At 41.2% G+C, this 19669-nt stretch overlaps 1 protein-coding gene across 1 annotated transcript in view; it reads left to right on the forward strand.

Annotated features, from left to right (window-relative positions):
- CRLF3 (cytokine receptor like factor 3) overlaps positions 1-19669 on the forward strand; it is a 36398-nt gene that overhangs the window by 10258 nt on the left and 6471 nt on the right. The window contains exons 2-6 of the mRNA XM_032428758.1: positions 2487-2694; positions 6216-6303; positions 6777-6954; positions 9986-10208; positions 10908-11040. Of these exons, the coding sequence (XP_032284649.1) occupies positions 2487-2694; positions 6216-6303; positions 6777-6954; positions 9986-10208; positions 10908-11040 (830 nt within the window). The remainder of the gene's footprint in view (positions 1-2486; positions 2695-6215; positions 6304-6776; positions 6955-9985; positions 10209-10907; positions 11041-19669) is intronic.

The following is a 19669-nucleotide window of genomic DNA, read 5'->3' on the forward strand; positions in this document are numbered from 1 at the left end:
TGGTTCTTTAAAAAGGTCTTAAACATGTACATGGTTAACTTCATTTTTATTCAACATTTATTTGCCAGGTGCTATGTATGTTAGGGCCTGAGTCTTAAGGACCCCACAGGTAAGTAATGAACCTGAAAGTTTTGAGTAGGGCCCCCTCCCTTTTCTTTTTTAAATTTTGGTTTGGGTTTATTTCATAGAAGCTCCATAGTACAGAGACTAGTTAACAATTAAACTTATATTAGGGTCTCTCTGTTTCTTTCTTTCTTTTTTTTAAAGATTTTATTTATTTATTTGACAGAGAGAGACACAGCGAGAGAAGGAACACAAGCAGGGGGAGTGGGAGAGGGAGAAGCAGGCTTCCCGTGGAGCACCGAGCCCAATGCGGGGCTCGATCCTAGTACCCCAGGATCAGGACCTGAGCCAAAGGCAGATGCCCAACGACTGAGCCACCCAGACGCCCTGGGTCTCTCTGTTTCTTTATGATTTAAGGAATTCCTCCATTTACTGCACACACACTATTGTAAGTTACATTACTGTCAAAAGAAAAAATTATTTCCATGATCCATTTCAGCCAATCAAACTGTTCCTTTTTTTTTCCCCCTGTATTTTTTTGTACTCCTTGAGCATTGACATCTTTTGTTTTTACATGGTTGTGAACATCTCTGGATTCTGCTTTTTAAATTTAGTATTAGAGAATACATGGAAAACTTTCTAAATTTCTCTATTAACTGTGGAAATCCTGTGCTTTGTGGATTTTCTTGGACTTCAAACACTCTTGGAAAGATAAAGTTAGCAAAAGGGTTAGAGTAGTAAATGTAATAATGTAATAATGTCATTATGAAACTAATATGATAATATCTGCAAAGTAAAGTATGTGTTTGCTTTGATTCAGCTATTTGGCTTTTAGAATTTTCCTGTTAAGTGAGAGTGAATTGTGTGTTGTCTGTATCTTTAAAAAAAGTGTTGTATCTGTGTAGACAACTGGTTTGTTTTCAAAATAAGTGTGAGCTGTAAAGATTTCCCTGTCCTATCTCCCAGAACAGCAGCTCTTAATCTGAGCTCTGTGGACCTGACGGCAGCGTTTCTCAAAGTGTGGGCTGCAGAATCACAGGTGTGCTTGTGAAACTCGAGAACTCCATCCATACACTCCAGCCCTCCTTGAAGGTTCTGGATCAGTATGTCTAGGATGGAGCCCTGCAATCTAAATTATATCAGGCAGCCTACATGATTCTTCTGCAAACCAAGTTTCAGAATTACTGCTGCAGGCAAGCCATGGTTGAGATTTGAGGGAATTTGTAAGTTCTGAAATTGCATTAATTTCTTTAGGGTATGGATTATTCATTTTATTGGGAAGAGAGGGTCTGTAAACCTTTCATTGAGATTTGCAAAGAGGAACATGACTCAAAAAAGATTAAAGTATTGTCCCAGAGATGTGTTTTCATGAACACTTCTCTGCCTTCTATGAGCCTCTTTGAATTTTAAATAAATTCTTAGCTTTCTCTTAGTATAATGAGGGCATCTTATCCATTAGGTGATTTTTTTTTTTTTTTTAGTATCATGGCTTTCTTTTATTTATTATTTATTTATTTATTTTAGAGGGAAGCGTGGAGGAGTGGAGGGAGGAGGGGCAGGGGGAGAGGGAGAAGGAGAGACTCCACACTTAGCGTGTGACATGGGGATCAATCTCACAACCCTGAGATCATGACCCGATCTGAAACCAAGAGTCAGACGCTCAACTGACTGAGCCACCCAGTCGCCCCTATACTATGGCTTTCTTTCTTTTTTTTTTTTTTAAGATTTTATTTATTTATTTGACAGAGAGACACACAGCGAGAGAGGGAACACAAGCAGGGAGAGTGGGAGAGGGAGAAGCAGGCTCCCCGCTGAGCAGGGAGACCGATGCGGGACTCGATCCCAGGACCCTGGGATCATGACCTGAGCCAAAGGCAGACGCTGAACAACTGAGCCACCCAGGCGCCCCTATACTATGGCTTTCTGATTTACCATTTATTTACTACTTTTCAGTAAAATGAATTTTAATCCCCTCCTAATTTAAATTTTTTTGTACTGAAACATACTGTTGCCAAGAATAACTTTGTGCGGATAATGATACTTTCTAATATTTTTTTATTGGGAACTACAATGTGCCAGTTATTTTACCAAGTATAATACAGATTATTTAATCCTATTAACAGCAACTCCATGAAGTAAGCATTATGTTCATTTGACAAATAAGGAAATTGAGGTGTGGAGTGCTTAATTAACATGACCAAATTGACGTAGTTTGTGAATGGTGGAACCACGGTTTGAGCCCATTCTGTCTTCCCTGAAGGCCAGTACTATGCATTTCTGCAGGTTTGTGCAAATGAATCACATTCGATTTGTCAACAAATGGAAGATGACCATTGTGTAGTGCCTTGGGATTAGGAGTCATGCCTGTGGATTAGCCTTTTCTAGAGATTCTGATTCTGTGTTTTTATGTTCTTCCTTTTCAGATCAAAGAGAGTGCATCACAGACAAGAGATGTCCTCAAACAGCATTTTAATGATTTAAAGGGAACCCTTGGGAAGCTCCTGGATGAGCGATTGGTGACCCTTTTGCAAGAGGTGGACACGATTGAACAGGAAACCATTAAACCTCTAGATGACTGCCAGAAGCTCATAGAGCATGGAGTTAATACTGCAGAGGACTTAGTCCAAGAAGGTGGGAGTCCAGGGGGCCTGTGAAGTGGGGCACATTCAGATTGGCCCTTTGCTGATTTCTCAGGGTGCCAGCAGGCTTCTTACCATCTGTGGGGCACTTAGAATGTTCCTACTTCAGGATAGTTTGTAATATAGGATGACAGATACACAGTGAGGTATCCCAGGGTGAGTGCAGTTGAAGTGTTAATTATAATCATTTACAAAACGAGGCGTAAATGGTTTTTCTTAAATGGTTTTATGATAGTATCTTATTTACTGTTAACACTGTGACTTTAAAGTCCTTTTGAGTCTGTTCAGATATTTTTCAGAGTGTTCATAGAATTTAATTCCATTGTTAGTTTTAGAAGGTTAAAAATTATGATTGGTGTTTACTCCTGAAATCATAGTGATTATATACCTATGTGCAGCCAATTACTGTGCTTAAAGCATTTCCAGATCTTGCCTTGCTATCTTCCTGTCTTCACGTCCACCTTCCTCCTTTCACATAGATCTTTGTTAAGTACATTAAATCAAAAGGTAACGGTTCTGCCCTTTGGGGTTCACAGCGCAGAGAGGTGTATGTGCCGAGAGAGATCTAAGACTTACAGAGAAGGGAAAGCGCTTAGCTGTGGGAGAGTGTAGGATAGCTTTCTGTGGGAGGAGTTCCACAGAGGCTCGAAAGAATTCATTAAGCGGACAAAGGAAGAAAAGAGGTAACAGCACGATTGGAAGCAGAAGTAACATCATGAGTGAAGTGAATGGCATATCAGGGGTCTATTGAAGTATTTTAGGCAGTGGAGTTACACAATCGGATTTGCATTTTTAAAAAAATGATGCTGGGGCGCCTGGGTGGCTCAGTCATTAAGCATCTGCCTTCGGCTCAGGTCATGATCCCAGGATCCTGGGATCAAGCCCCATATCGGGCTCCCTGCTCAGCGGCAAGCCTGCTTCTCCCTCTCCCACTCCCCCTGCTTGTGTTCCTTCTCTCGCTGTGTCTGTCTCTGTCAAATAAATAAATAAAATCTTTAAAAAAAATAAAAATTAAAAATTAAAAAAATGATGCTGCCCACAGTTTGGAGACTGTAGTAGAGGTCCTAATACTGGAGGTCAGAGAGGCCAATTGGGAAGATGTAGCACTAATCCAGACAGGAAATGATGAAGGCAGTGAGCTTCATCGTGGTGGAGATGAAGTGGAGCTGATTTTCAGACTTTTCAGAGAGGGGCGCCTGGGTGGCTCAGTCGTTGGGCGTCTACCTTCAGCTCAGGTCATGATCCCAGGGTCCTGGGATCGAGCCCCGCGTTGGGCTCCCCGCTCAGCAGGAAGCCTGCTTCTCCCTGTCCCACTCCCCCTGCTTGTGTTCCTTCTCTCGCTGTGTCTCTCTTTGTCAAATAAATAAATAAAATCTTTTAAAAAAATAAAAATTAAAAAAATGATGCTGCCCACAGTTTGGAGACTGTAGTAGAGGTCCTAGTACTGGAAGTCAGAGAGGCCAATTGGGAAGATGTAGCACTAATCCAGACAGGAAATGATGAAGGCAGTGAGCTTCATCGTGGTGGAGATGAAGTGGAGCTGATTTTAAGACTTTTCAGAGAGGGGCGCCTGGGTGGCTCAGTCGTTAAGCGTCTGCCTTTGGCTAGGTCATGATCTCAGGGTCCTGGGATCGAGCCCCGCATCGGGCTCCCTGCTCTGGGGGAAGCCTGCTTCTCCCACTCCCACTCCCCTTGCTTGTGTTCCCTCTCTCGCTGTCTCTCTCTCTGTCAAATAAATAAATAAATAAATCTTTAAAAAAAAAAAAAGACTTTTCAGAGAGAAAATTATTGACGATTTTACCTATCAGTGAGTGTTGATTATTGGTGATTGCCTGGAGATAGGTTGGAGAATAAAGGGAAGGATTTAGGATGACCAAAACCAGCCAGATTTTGGATGACCAGGTTGAATTGTGCTGTTTACAGACATAGGAAATAAACGAGAAGGGTGGGCTTCAGTGGGTAATAAGGCATTCAGTTTGGGGCTTTTGAGTTTGAGGTGCTGCAGATGCCCAGAAGGTAGTTGGGCATGTGGCATGTGGCTTAGGAGAGAGATCAGTATGGCAAGATGGCAATTGATGGTGTGTACATCAAGTCTGGACCCATGGGAGTAAGTAAATCTTCCAAAGCTGGTGTATAATATGAGAAGAGAGAGTGGCAGAGGCTGCCAGCATTGAAAGGACGACTGAGGAAAAAGGAGCCAGAGACTGAATACCGCCCATCCCGCACTGAGTGCTGATGGTGGCATGGGGTGAAGAGGGTGCATGGCTCACAAGGCTGTCACTCTGACTGGAAATTCATCCCCTTTTAGTCCCATTTAGAATGTGGCACTGCTGTTAATCTTTACATGCTAATGACATTTTGTCTCATCTTTAGTGAGAACTGCTTATTTGCCACTAACCATAACAGTGCCTTCGAGAGAATTCTTTTTAGTGGGGCCACAGAGTGTCTTTCCCGGGAGACTTTGCATTTGGAAACAAACCCAGAAGCAGTTCACAGGGCAGAAGTGTACACCCATCACCCTGAGGACCGAGAAATGTTTTTATTTTAGAAAATAAATCCTTTGAGGCACAAACTTGTTTGTTACAGCATCTGATGCTTAAATGTTTTTATACTTCAGAAATATTTTGAATTTCAGTCTCTTTCCTCCCTCCCAAGGGATAAAAACTTATTTATGGAATTTTGAGGACTTTGAGGCAGTGTTCAATATGCCCTGTTTTCCTTTTGGTGATGGAGAATGTCATGTCATGTGGTCCCAAAAAACTTAAGTCACTCCATGGCACATTCAGATGGAAAAGAGTTCTGGTAGTGTTTCTTTGGGGCTGTGGAAGGACATAGAAGTTGGTCATTTTTTTTAATGTCTTTAGATAGCTTTTCCTTTTTATTTTTCTGTGGAATAATTTCTAATATGTGATATTCTTTTAGGAAAACAGCTGTATCATTTGACTTTATAAGACCCCTTGCCCATGGGGCGCCTGGGTGGCTCAGTCAGTTAAGTGTCTGCCTTAGGCTCAGGTCATGATCCCCGGGTCCTGGGATCGAGCCCTGCATCGGGCTCCCTGCTCAGCGGGGAGTCTGCCTCTCCCTCTCCCCCTCCCTCCTATTTTCTGTCTCTCTCAAAGAAATTAAAAAAAAAAAAAAGACCCCGTGCCCTATTTTTCTATCAGGGTAACTCCTGTTGGAGTTCTGTAAATGAAGATTCTGTAGGAGCGATGGAAAAAAGGACCTGGACCTTCTCTTTTGTATAAAACTGGTCGACAAACCAGATTTCTTTGTGTAGAGCAGAATCTTCCATCTCTGGTAAAATGTTACCATTATGTACCCCTTTTCTTTGTGAGCTTCACCTTAGAGTCACTTCTAAAATGGTTTCTACTTTTACTTTTTGGGAACTTGACTGTGGAATCACTTAAGAATTATTTGCAAGAAAACCAGAGACCCACCTAGACATGGGCTATAGTGATTACTTTATAATGTGACCATTTTTTGCTGTATTTATTCTCTCATTCTTGATTGTAGGGGAGATTGCCATTCTTGGTGGTGTAGGAGAACAGAATGAAAAACTGTGGAACTTTACCAAAAAGGCCTCACACATTCAGTTGGACAGGTAAAGGAGTTGGTGCCATTCAGGCTTAGTTTTATGCATTTAAACTGCCTGCTTTTTTTCCCCCCCTTATTAAAGATTCTGAGTAAATGAGATAGAGAATATATATTTCAAGGTTCACTGCCCAATACCAGTATTAGTGGTATGAAACAGTAGTGATTGTAATTTTTGGCATAGTATTACTGTAGATTTTCTTCAATTCTAATGTGTAAGAGAATTACTAAATTTTAGAAATTCTGAGCATACTGAAACTGATTTTTTGGTATAAACTTGACAGTGGTGATCCTACCAATTTTCTCTTTTCTTGCTTATATTTATTTGGGAAGAGAATCTGTCTTCCAAAGCCCCTACTGCCATTAGCATTATTTCCTGAGGGCTTCAGCATCTTTATGTCGTATGTGACTGATCTAAACTATGATTCATATTTTTAATCCTCAGTTAAGAGCCTCATAAACACATAAGCTTTGTTTCCTCAGCTTACCAGAAGTGCCTTTACTGGTTGATGTGCCTTGTTTGTCTGCTCAGTTGGATGATTCAGTTCTGAACATAGTGAAAGACCACATTTTCAAGCATGGAACGGTAGCATCTCGCCCACCAGTACAGATCGAAGAGCTAATAGAGAAACCGGGAGGCATCATTGTTCGGTGGTGTAAGGTGTGTAATTAAGACTTGTAGATGTGGCTTCAACGTTATGGATTTGAGGTCTGAGGGTCTTTTAGGTTTTTTTATTAACTACCTTTGAACGTTTTCTTCTCTTCACAAACAAAAGTCCCTTTTGCTTTACAATTAAAGTCACAGGGAACTTGAAAGCAGGTAGCTCTTCCAGTTTGAGGTAAATAGTTGTGAAGGTACCTTTAAGAATCTCTGTATCACAGCAGTGTTTTCCATCACAGATTTCCCAAACTTAACCCTTAGTAAGTTGAAGATCTCTCCCATTTCTGTTGATTACAAAAGCCAAAAGATGATAGCGAATATTGGGTGCCTGATATTTTCTGTTCCACACTGAACTAATGGCTTCTGAAGTAAAATCCTAGGGACGCGTGGATGGCTCAGTCAGTTGAGCGTCTGTCTTCGGCTCAGGTCATGATCCCAGGGTCCTGGGATGGAGCCCTGCATGGGGCTCCCTGCTCAGTGGGGAGCCTGCTTCTCCCTCTCCCTCTGCTCCTCCACCTGTTTGTGCTCTCTCTCTCTCACTCTCTCACTTTCTCTCTCAAATAAATAAATAAAATCTTTAAAAAAAAAAAATCCTAAAATGTGGTTTCGTCACATTCTCAGCATTGCTGGGAATTTTCTGTATTAAATCATATTATGTATATGAGTTACCATATTGTAGATAGAAACCATGTCCAAATGAATCATAAGTGTCTTGGCTGTTGACAAATACATCATTCAGAATGGGTGCTCAGCTTCTGGAAATGATTGATTTTTCTTAAATGGATTTTTTTTTAAAGATTGTATTTATTTATTTGAGAGAGAGCATGAGCAGGGAGAGGGGCAGAGGGAGAAGGACAAGCACTCCCCACTGAGCAGAGAGCCCGACACAGGACTCAATCCCAGGACCCTGAGATCATGACCTGAGCCTAAGGCGGACATTTAACCAACTGAGCCACCCAGCTGCCCCTAAATGGATTTCTTTTTAAAGATTTATTTATTTCCTTGAGAGAGAGAAAAGGGGAGAGGAGCAGAAGGAGAGGGAGAGAGAAACTCAAGCAGACTCCCTGCCAAGCCTGGAGCCCAACATGGGGCTGGATCTCACCACCTTGAGATCAGACGTGAGCCGAAACCGAGAGTCGGAAGCTTAACCAACTGAGCCACCCAGGCACCCCTTAAATGGATTTTTTTGCTGAGGCCTTGTTATAGAAAAAAAAAATAGAGATTTTTTTGTTGGTTTAAAACAAAGACTCTCATTCCATTTTTATTCTTTTCCCTGTCAATGGATCTAGAGTTTCCATTTTTTTTTGCTATAAACATTAGTATTCATGTTCCCTTGTGTACATGTGTAAGAATTTTTCCTCAAGTATATATCCAGTAAAATTATGAGGACCTAGAGAACTGGATCTATACTCTACTAGAAATACCAAATTTTGGGGGCGCCTGGGTGGCTCAGTCATTAAGCATCTGCCTTTGGCTCAGGTCATGATCCCAGAGTCCTGGGATCGAGCCCCGCATCAGGTTCCCTGCTCAGCGGAAAGCCTGCTTCTCCCTCTCCCACTCTCCCTGCTTGTGTTCCCTCTCTTGCTGTGTCTCTCTCTGTCAAATAAATAAATAAAATCTTAAAAAAAAAAAAATTCTCCACTCTAAAAAAAAAAAAGGAAAGAAATACCAAATTATTTTCTTTTTTTTTTTTTTTTAAGATTTTATTTATTTATTTTTTAGAGAGTGAGTGAGAGAGAAACAGCATGAGAGGGGAGAGGGTCAGAGGGAGAAGCAGGCTCCCCGCTGAGCCGGGAGCCCGATGTGGGACTCGATCCCAGGACCCTGGGATCATGACCTGAGCTGAAGGCAGACGCTTAACCATCTGAGCCACCCAGGCGCCCACCAAATTATTTTCAATGTGATTGTACGAGTGTTTCCTTCTACCAGCAGTGCTCCCGGCACTCTGCATCCTGACCAAAACTTGGTATTGTCACACTTTACATTTTTGCCAGTATGGTATCTCATTCTGGTTTCAGATTGCATTGTCCATATTACAAATTTGGTTAAATACTTTTATGTATTTTTGGTTACGTATATTTCTAATTCCATGCTTATTTGTGCCTTTTGTTCATTCTCTTATTGGGTGGTTTCTCCCCTATTAAGTTTTAAAGGAGTCCTATATATATTCTGGATATTAATTATCTTGGTTTTGTGAATGATATAGTTGTGGGATTCTTTTTTTTGTTTTTTAAAGATTTTATTTATTTATTTGACAGAGAGACAGCGAGAGAGGGAACACAAGCAGGGGAGCGGGAGAGGGAGAAGCAGGCTTTCTGCTGAGCAGGGAGCCCGATGCGGGGCTCGATCCTAGGACCCTGGCATCATGACCTGAGCTGAAGGCAGACGCTTAACAACTGAGCCACCCAGGCACCCCAGTTGTGGGATTCTTATCTTTGAGTGTCCAATATTTTATCTTCGGCATTATGGTATAGAAAACATGCCATTTCGGAGTGCTAGGGTGGCTCAGTCGGTTAAGTGGCCAGCTCTTGATTTTGGCTTAGGTTGTGATCTCAGGGTCCTGGGGTCGAGCCCTGCATCAGGCTCCACACTCAGTGGGGACTCTTTTTGGGGATTTTCTCTCTGTCCCTCGCCCTCCGCCCCTCCCTGCTTGTGCTCGCTCCTCTCTTTTAGAATGAATAAATAAATCTTTAAAAAAAAAGAAAGAAAGAAAAAGAGAACATGCCATTTCTTCAAAGGAAGCCAAGTTCTGCAAATCAGACTGGGAGGTATATAACACATGGTTCAATAAAGAAAAGGGCAGTAATGTTGACATATTTCCTATGACCTTCCTGAGAGTAGTCCAAATTCAGCACGTGGGCTTCTGTGCTCGGCCCCAGAATTCTTAAACCATGATGTTGAGAGAAACTGTTCCCTGATTTTTTTTTTAAAGATTTTATTTTTTGATAGAGAGAGAGAGACAGCAAGAGAGGGAACACAAGCAGGGGAGTTGTTCCCTGATTTTTATCTAACACAAAGCCTTTTTCCTTAGGTGGATGATGACTTTACAGCCCAGGATTACAGGCTCCAGTTCCGCAAATGCACTTCAAATCATTTTGAGGACGTATACGTAGGCTCTGAAACTGAGTTCATAGTGTTGCACATAGACCCCAACGTTGATTATCAGTTCAGAGTGTGCGCCCGAGGAGATGGCCGACAGGAGTGGAGTCCTTGGAGCGTCCCCCAAATGGGTCACTCCACGTTGGTGCCTCATGGTATGCTGTTGCTTTCTCACTCCGAAGCCTAACGATGTCTTGGGACGCTGGTGCCTGCGCTCAAGGTCGCACACTGACAGCCGGGTTTTCTCTCGGTAAAACCTGCGTCGGTGAGAACAACATGAAACATGTTCTGTTCAAATTACTTCACGTGAATCTTGAGACATTTTCATCGGTTCTTATCTCGAGTCCAAAAATAGTGCCAGGCAGGATTGTTAGCATCCTCTAAATCCAAAGATTTTAAGTGTTGCAACAGGATACTGATTTAAAAAAAAAAAAAAAATGGGTACTGATTTTCCAAACCTTCAATTACTTTCTGGATGGAGGTCTTATGATTTGAATTTGGTCTGTCCTGTATTACTATTTTAAAATATTCAGACTCATTTGTTAATTAGTTGTTAATCAGGTTGGAATAAGCTCAAACAATTATGCTTTACCCTGATTTCATTAGACAGGAGGTAATACTCATTGATCTTCCATCTTCTGATCTGCCAGAATTATGCAGGAATAGACTAACACATTTTTTGTGATTTTTAGGATTAACCAGGATACCCTGTCACTGAATCTCTTCTTTTATGGGACTTGTCCGTGACCCCTAAGAGTAGCCTCTTCTGCTTCCAAGTTTTATTTAATGTATCTGTGTTGAAGATATACCTCAAAAGGTTTTAATAATTTTCGATATCTTTGCTTCCTAAAAAGAGTGGACAGCTGGCTTTGAGGGGTACAGCCTGAGTAGTCGAAGAAATATAGCCCTCCGGAATGATTCTGAGTCCTCGGGTGTGCTCTACTCCAGCGCTCCAACTTACTTCTGTGGGCAGACATTGACATTCAGGCAAGTAGATCTTACAGTATGTTTGTCATGGCTTAGGCAGTAAAGTGACATGCATAGAACACATATGAGCTTTGGATTCAAAGTAGACCTGAGTTTATTTCATCATTTATAGGCAGTGTTACTTTGGGGAGTTCCTCATTTCTCTTTGCTTTGGTTTTCTCAGATGTGTTCATAGAGCTATTATGAAAATGAACTGAGATAAAGTATATAAGATGTCTTGCTTATGCCTGATACATAGCACGTACTTATTATGTTTATGTCTCTTTTCTTCTTGGGAGATAGAGGTAAGTAGACTACCTCTCAGAAGTCAGTCATAAAAAATCAGAGGCCAAGAATTTTTTTCCTTTGTGAATCAATATGAGCAGGTGTCTGTGAGAGACAACCTGTCAGTGTAAACGTACTGAGAATTACATACATAATGTATATAATTCTCTATAAAATATTACATACATATATATATGTATGTAATTCTCTGTAAAATAAAACTGAAAGCAAGCGCTCCTACCACCAATCAGTTTTCTATTTCTTTATCCATTTCTTCTTGTATTAGAATAATTTCCTTGTTTTCATGTTCTGAGATGGTCCTATTTCTGAATAGCTCTTCCTAGAAAGCAAAGCCCAGTTTTGTTTTTTCTGTTTTGTGTTGTTTTAAAGATTTTATTTATTTGAGAGAGAGAGGAAGAGCACAGAGGGAGAATGAGAGGGAGAAACAGACTCCCCACTGAGCAGGGAGCCTGATGTGGGACTCGATCCCAGGACCCCGAGATCATGACCTGAGCTGAAGGCAGATGCTTACCCTACTGAGTACTCAGGCACCCACAAAGCCCAGTTTTGATGTGGAAAATCAGGGAAGCAAACTGTCCTCTAATTTTTAGGTCTTGAGATCATGAGGTTTTATGGTGAATGCTTGCTCCAAGTTCCTGTTGTTGTTCTCATCTCAGTCCCTTGTCATATGAAACATGGAGAGTAACTGAAAGCTTTATGTAAGCTAATGTGGCCGTGTTCTCCACCAGCCAAGTCATTTGAACTGTCAACAGTTCTCAGAATGCACTAGTTTACACTTTGTCTCATTTTTGACATCTCCTCTCACCCCTTATGTTATGAAGAATGACTCAATGACCAGAAAAACACCAACAAAGAGAGGGAGAAATAGAGAGTCTAGTACCTGAAGTCCACTTAGTTATTCCCCAAAGGGGAATTCTTGAGTTTTGTATGCTGACAAACGCTTTTTCTGCTTATGTCCTTTGTTTATATACTGCCATTAGTGAGTCTCCTGAGAACAGTGTGCTCCCGTGTGATGGTAGGGCTTCCTGAGTTGATACATTCAGGTCAGATGTCTCAGACAATAAGAATAGTAATCATAGTAATAATAATTGCAGTTAATAATTAAATAGCATTTACCACGCATGAGGTACTGTTTTAAGCACTTTACTTATATCAACTCATTTGATTCTTACAGTAGCCCAATGAAATAACCCATTTTAGGGATGAGGATACTGAGGCGCACAGAAGTTAAGTCACTTACCCAAAGTCACATAACTGGTAAATGGCAAAGCTAGTCTATATCTTTTCATTTTGTCTTCTTCATGGGAGAGTAAATGTGATTCTGGTTGGTGTTGGAATCTACAGTTTCTCTACGTCAGTATCCTTAGCTCTTTTCCTTTTCCCTCCTCTATGACCTTCCCCCCCCGCTGGTGATGGCCTGATGCTCTCCTGCTTTTAAATCCTTCCTCTGTGAACATGGGAAGGTCTGATGGATGGCATACTTAGGTTTGTTTTTTTCTGTTATTCAATAAATATTTAAGACATTGGAAATTACCCAAATTGATGTAAATCCACTTACTATCCGTGGACCGTGGCGTGACATTTAGTAGGCCTCGGTAAACCTTTAGTTCTTCCTCTTTTCCCAGAGATGTCTGGCTGGGCCCCACTTGGCGGGGTGATTAACAGAAACTTCGTTCGACTCACTGTTATTGTAGCCAGACCTTTGCATTTTTGTCATTTTTCTTCTGAACGTGGAATGAAAACGTCTTCTGTCCCTGTTGGAAGGAATTGCAGGCGTCAGCAATGAGTTCAGAAGATTGGGGGGCGGGGGGCGGCCTGTATGGGGGAGGGAGCAGATGGGGCTACTTGAGTACATGTAAACTTCATTCAGTTTTTTGGGGTGTCTGAAGGCCTCACAGTTAGAAAGAAGATTATGCTTCTGAAGGCAGTGAGTCTATTCCTGCTGAAGTTGCTGGAATGGGTAGAGCTGTAGAAACCAAGTAACCTGTTACTGGCAGGCTCTGTCAGTCTCTAGAGCCCACTCTCATTTGGTAGCCAGGTCTGCTAAGCAACCCCCTCCTGCTAGGCCTCTCCTTGATTTTCTGTCTGAACATTCCTACTTTCCCTTTCCTTGCTTCCAAGATTTGCTGATCTTACCATTTTTTTTTTAAACCATACTTTTACTTTCTCTTCTCTACCACCTCCTTTCTTTAAAACAGCATCCTTTCAAACAGCCTGCTTTAATCCTCATAGCCTAGGAGGTTATTGTCTTCCTTTTACATGGGAAGAAAAAGAAGCATAGGGACCATGGGACTTGCCAGTATTCGAATCCTGCCAGTCTAGCCCTGAAAGTCTGTGCTCTTAACCCTGTGCTGCCTGCCTCCCACAGGTCACCTGAGGTGGTAAATCAAAGGCCAATAGGCTATTTTTTATTAATAAACTTTTTCTTTAAAAGAACATAAAAAATTAATGTTATAGTTAAACAGTTTGTTTTTTTTTTTAAGATTTTATTTATTTATTTGACAGAGACACAGCGAGAGAGGGAACACAAGGAGGGGGGAGTGGGAGAGGGAGAAGCAGGCTCCCTGCCGAGCAGGGCGCCCGATGCGGGGCTCGATCCCAGGACCCCGGGATCATGACCTGAGCCGAAGGCAGATGCTTAACGACTGAGCCACCCAGGCGCCACACAGTTAAACAGTTATTGATTGCTGTGTAACAAACCACCCCAAAACTTAGATGCTTAAAACAATAGTCATTTATTTTGCTCAAGAAACTGCAATTTGGGGCGCCTGGGTGGCTCAGTCGTTAAGCGTCTGCCTTCGGCTCAGGTCATGATCCCAGGGTCCTGGGATCGAGCCCCGCATCAGGCTCCCTGCTCCGTGGGAAGCCTGCTTCTCCCTCTCCCACTCCCCCTGCTTGTGTTCCCACTCTCCCTGTCTCTCTCTGTCAAATAAATAAATAAAATCTTTAAGAAAAAAAAAAAGGAAACTGTAGTTTGCAGAGCTTGGCAAGGACAGCTCATCTCTTATTCTGTGTTAGTAGCTGGAGTGGATCTACTTTCAAGATGGCCCACTCACATGGCTGGCAAATGGATTCTGGTTCTGGGTGTCTCTCGGTGTAGGCATCTCTGGGCTGCTTGGGCTTCCTCACAGCATGGTGGCTGGGTTCCAAGATTGAGCATCCGAAGAGATAGGAAGTGGAAGCTGCAGAAGCCGCTAGTTTTTTAAGGCCTGGGCCTAGAAAATGACATAATATCACTTCTACCACATTTTACCCTTCATTCAGAGCCTAGATCCCAGAGAAGGGACATAGACCCCACTTTTTGATGGCAGAAGTGTCAAAGAATTGGGGGGCTTTATTTTAGAAATGCTATGATTGATAGCTGTTAGAAAGGGGTCACTTGGTTTAATGCTCACCTTTGGTTAAGTGTTAGCATGACCTTTTCTGAATACGTTTAAGCTTGAGGAGATCTTTCTTTTTCTGTATAAGACTGGTCTCTGTCATTACCAGGTATATCTTCAATTCTGTTAGCTCCTCATATTAAAAAAAAAAAATCTTACTAATTAATCATTCCTGGGAAGATTAGGAATAGGGCATAGTCCCTACTAGGATTAAGAAGTTAATTTGTTTTGGGGTACCTGTCTGGCTCAGTCAAAGGAGCATGCAACTCTTGATCCCAGGATCATGAGTTCGAGCCCCACATTGGGTATAGAGATTACATCAATAAATAAACTTAAAAAAAAAAAGTTAACTTAGGGTCTTTGAAATCTTGTTGGTTTCTCCTTATATTAAGACAGAATGCATTGTCCTGGGGAGAATCCAGCTTTGCTGGGTTTTACTTTTTGCCAAAGTGGTCCCCTCTAGAAATAGGATATTAGTCCTTTAGGTTAGAGTTTGGCTCTTGTGACAGACATGGGAATGCCAGACAGCAGAGTTTTCCCCACAGACTCTTGATTATATAGACTTGGGTGAGGTAAGACAGCTGGTTTCCTAAGTAGATCTCCTTTCAGATTCTATACCCTAGCTTTTAGTTTGTCTGTGGATGGGGGGTTCCATGGTATCATGAAGGTGTATCTGCTTTGAAGTGGTCACATATAACAGTTCTTCCAAATAATCTAAGGAATGTTTCTTAGGCCTTTTTCCCATCCATACTCTATCTGTCTTAAACTACTTATTTTTAAATGTAAGGACAGATCTGATCAACTCCAGTCTCATTACGCTAATCATTTCATTCAACCTTTACTCCGTTCAGATGGTATCTATAGTATTTGGTATTGCCAGGAATGTGAAGTTTAAGAAAAAGAAAAAAAAAAACAAAAACAGAATCTTTGACTCAATATAGAGTAGGACATTTATAAATTAGTATAAGAAAGATCCAGGGGCAGTGCCTGGGTGGCTCAGTGGATTGACTGCTGATTTCAGCTCAGGTCATGATCTCAGGGTCATGAGATTGAGCCCCGAGTCAGGCTCGGAGCTCAGCGTAGAATCTGCTTGTCCCTCTCCCTCTGTTCCTTCCCCTACTCACATGTTCTCTCTCTCTCTCTCTCTCACAAATAAGTGAATAAATGAAATCTTAAAAAAAAAAGAAACATCCAGATGCTCTGCAATACGGAGGAAGGAAAAGTTACTTCTATTTTTTTTTAAAGATTTTATTTGAGAGAGAGAGAGCATGAGAGGGGGGTAGAGGGAGAAGTAGACTCCCTGCTGAGCAGGGAGCCCAGTGCGGGGCTTGATCCCAGGACTCTGGGATCATGACCTGAGCCGAAGGCAGATGCTTAACCAACTGAGCCATCCAGGCGTCCCTGAATCTGGATATATTTTAAAGGAAGGACTGACAGGATTTACTGGTGGATTGTCTGTGGTAAGTGAGTCAAGTGTGACTGCAGGGTTTTTGGTGTAAGTAACAGTTGGGACAGAATTGTCATTTACTGAGGTCTATAAGACTGTAGGAGGAGCATATTTCTGGGTGAATAATCAGTTTGTTCATTCACAAATTAAATTTGAGTCCCTTGTTAGACCTACAAATGAAGATGTGGAGTAGACAGTTGGATACACAAATCTGGAGTTCAGTGGAGAGAGCCAGGCTGGAGATATTAATTTGAGAGTTTTTAGATGAAAACATTTAGATTAAATGAATATCTAGGATTGTGATTTCTGGGTCATACTGTGTTTGTTTATCTAAGGAACTGTCAAACTGTGTTCCAGAGTGACTGTGCCATTTTACATTCCCCCCAGCATGTATGAGATTTTCAGTTGTTCTTCATCCCTGCTCACATCTAGTATTGTCAGTTGTTTAGTTTTCACTTTTTTAAAAATATATTTTATTTTATTTTTATAAGTAGTCTTTGCACCCAACGCAGGGCTTGAACTCATGAGCCAGCCAGGCCCCCTTGTTTTTGCTTTTTTTTTAAAAAGATTTTATTTATTTATTTGACAGAGAGAGACACAGTGAGAGAGGGAACACAAGCAGGGGGAGTGGGAGAGGGAGAAGCAGGCTTCCCGCTGAGCAGGGAGCCCGATGTGGGGCTCGATCCCAGGGCCCTGGGATCATGACCTGAGCCGAAGGCAGACGCTTAACGACTGAGCCACCCAGGCGCCCCTTGTTTTTGCTTTTAATTTCAGCTATTCTATATACATGTAATTGTACCTTATCGTGGTTTTAATTTTCTTTTTAATAGCCAAAGATAGTATCTTTTCCTGTGCTCACTTATGGGCCATTTGTATGTCTTCGTTGGTGAAGTGTCTTTTCAAATCTATTGCCTATTTAAAGCAATTTTTTATTATTGAAATTTGATTAATATAAGTCTGTTGTTAAGTATGTGTTTTGAAAGTGTTTTGTTTTGTTTTGTTTTTTTACCAGTCTGAGGCTTGTCTTTTCATTTTCTTAGCAATGTTTTTTGTAGAGTAGAGTTGTTAATTTTGACGAAATACAATTTATCCATTCATCCAGTGCTTTTGGTGTTGTATCTGAGAAATCTTTGCCCTAATGCAGGGTCACGAGATTTTTTCCTATGTTTTCTTCTAGATGCTTTATGTTTTTAAATTTTACATTCAGATCTATAAGCCGTTTTGAGTTACTTTTATTTTATTTATTTATTTTTTTAAAGATTTTATTTATTTATTTAACTGACAGAGGGAGACAGACAGCTAGAGAAAGAACATAAGCAGGGGGAGTGGGAGAGGGAGAAGCAGGCTTCCCGCCAAGCAGAGAGCCCGATGTGGGGCTCGATCCCAGGACCCTGGGATCATGACCTGAGCTGAAGGCAGCCGCTTAACCAACTGAGGCACCCAGGTGCCCCTTGACTTACTTTTAGTATAACGTGAAATATGGGTTGAATAGGGTTTCGGTTAGGATCTGGTCCAATAGGCCTGCACTATTTGTTGAAAAGACTGTCTTCTCTCCATTGAATTGCCTTTTCACCTTTGTCAAAAATCAATTGACCATATCTGTGGGGATCTGTTTCTGGACTCTGTTTCATTGATCTATGTGTTTCTCCTTTCCCAGAACTATAATCTTGATTGTAGCTTTATAGTAAATCTTGATATCAAGTAGTAGGATTCTTCCAACTTATTCTCTTTTTGTTTTAGTTATCCTAGTTCCTCTTTCTTTCTATTTAACTTGAGATTCAGCTTGTCCATTTCTTTTTTTTTTTTTTTTTTAAAGATTTTATTTATTTATTTGAGAGAGAGAGAATGAGAGAGAGCACATGAGAGTGGGGAGGGTCAGAGGGAGAAGCAGACTCCCTGCCGAGCAGGGAGCCTGATGCGGGACTCGATCCAGGGACTCCAGGATCATGACCTGAGCCGAAGGCAGTCGCTTAACCAACTGAGCCACCCAGGCGCCCTCAGCTTGTCCATTTCTAAGAAAAGTTTTTTTACTGGGATTTTGATTGAGATTGACTTGAAGCTATAGATCAATTTGGGAATAATTGGTATTTTAATATTTTGATTGTTCCAATCTGTGGATATGGTATATTTCTTAATTTAGTTTTTAAAAAAATGTCTCTCATCATTGTTTTGTCATTTCTCTTTTTCTTGTCTCATTACACTGGCTAAAGAAGTATGATTCTGAATAACAGTGTTGAAAGCTGACATGCTTATTCCACATTTTAGCAGGAAAGCATTCAGTCTTTCACATTAAGTATGATGCTAGCTGTAGGGTTTTTTTGTTCTATTTTCTTAAGGGTTTTACTTTTAAGTAATCTCTGCACCCAGTGTGGGGCTCGAACTTATAACCCTGAGATCAGACATCACATTCTCTACTGACTGAGCCAACCAGGTGCCCTAGCTGTAGGTTTTTTGTAGATACCTTCTATCAGGTTAAGAAAGTGCCCTTCTAGGGGCGCTTGGGTGGCTCAGTGGTTGGGCGTCTGCCTTCGGCTCAGGTCATGATCCTGGAGTCCCTGGATCAAGTCCCACATCAGGCTCCCTGCTCAATGGGGAGTCTGTTTCTCCCTCTCCCTCTGCTCCTCCCCTGACTGTGCACTCTCTCACTCACTCTCTCTCTCAAATAAATAAAATTTAAAAAGAAAGAAAGGAAGTTCCCTTCTAATTGTGCTTTGCTGAGAGTTTTATCCATAAGTGAATGTTTAATTTTGTCTCATTATTTTTATACATCTGTTAACATAATCAAACTATTTTTCTTCTGTTAATATGGTGAATTACAATGATAGATTTTTGAACATTGAACCAGCTTTGCATTCCCGAGAGAACCTCCACTTTGTCATATATTATCTTTATATATATTGCTAAATTTGGTTTTTAATATTTTGTTGGGGATTTTTATATCTCTTCATGAGAGAGATTTATCTTTTTTCTTATGATGTTTTCGGTTTTGGTTTTGACCAGCCTTACAAAGTGAGGCAGGAAATGTTTCTTCCTCTTTTGTTTCCAGAACTGTTGGTGTAAATTTAGTATTATTTCTTCCTTAAACATTTGGTAGAATTCACCAATCAATTTGCCATCCTAGAATTTTCTTTGTTGGAAGATTTCCAATTTCTGTAGTAGATCGAGGACTATTCAAGTTATCAGGTTTGTTTTGAGAGAGGGTAACAGCTGTTTTGGGATTTGTATAGTAAGCAATATATTTCTGTTTCAGATATATTTCAGAAATCCTCCTTTCCAATGACTTGACAAGGCAGCCCTTCTTTTTCTTATTCCTGACATGTCAAGATGTCCCATGACCTCTTTGTTGATATATGGCTCATTCTCTATTCTTTGGGCTAGTGTTCCTATTAGTGACACACAGACTAACTGGCTGTGTTCCTGGAAGCACTTTGCAATCTTTCCAGCAGTGTGAGGGTACTGATGTCACTGCATCCTTGTCAGTATTAAGTATTGCTGTTTTTAATCAATCTGTGGCTGC

The sequence above is a fragment of the Phoca vitulina genome, unplaced genomic scaffold (assembly GCF_004348235.1).
Source record: "Phoca vitulina isolate PV1807 unplaced genomic scaffold, GSC_HSeal_1.0 scaffold40, whole genome shotgun sequence".
Classification (NCBI taxonomy): domain Eukaryota; kingdom Metazoa; phylum Chordata; class Mammalia; order Carnivora; family Phocidae; genus Phoca; species Phoca vitulina.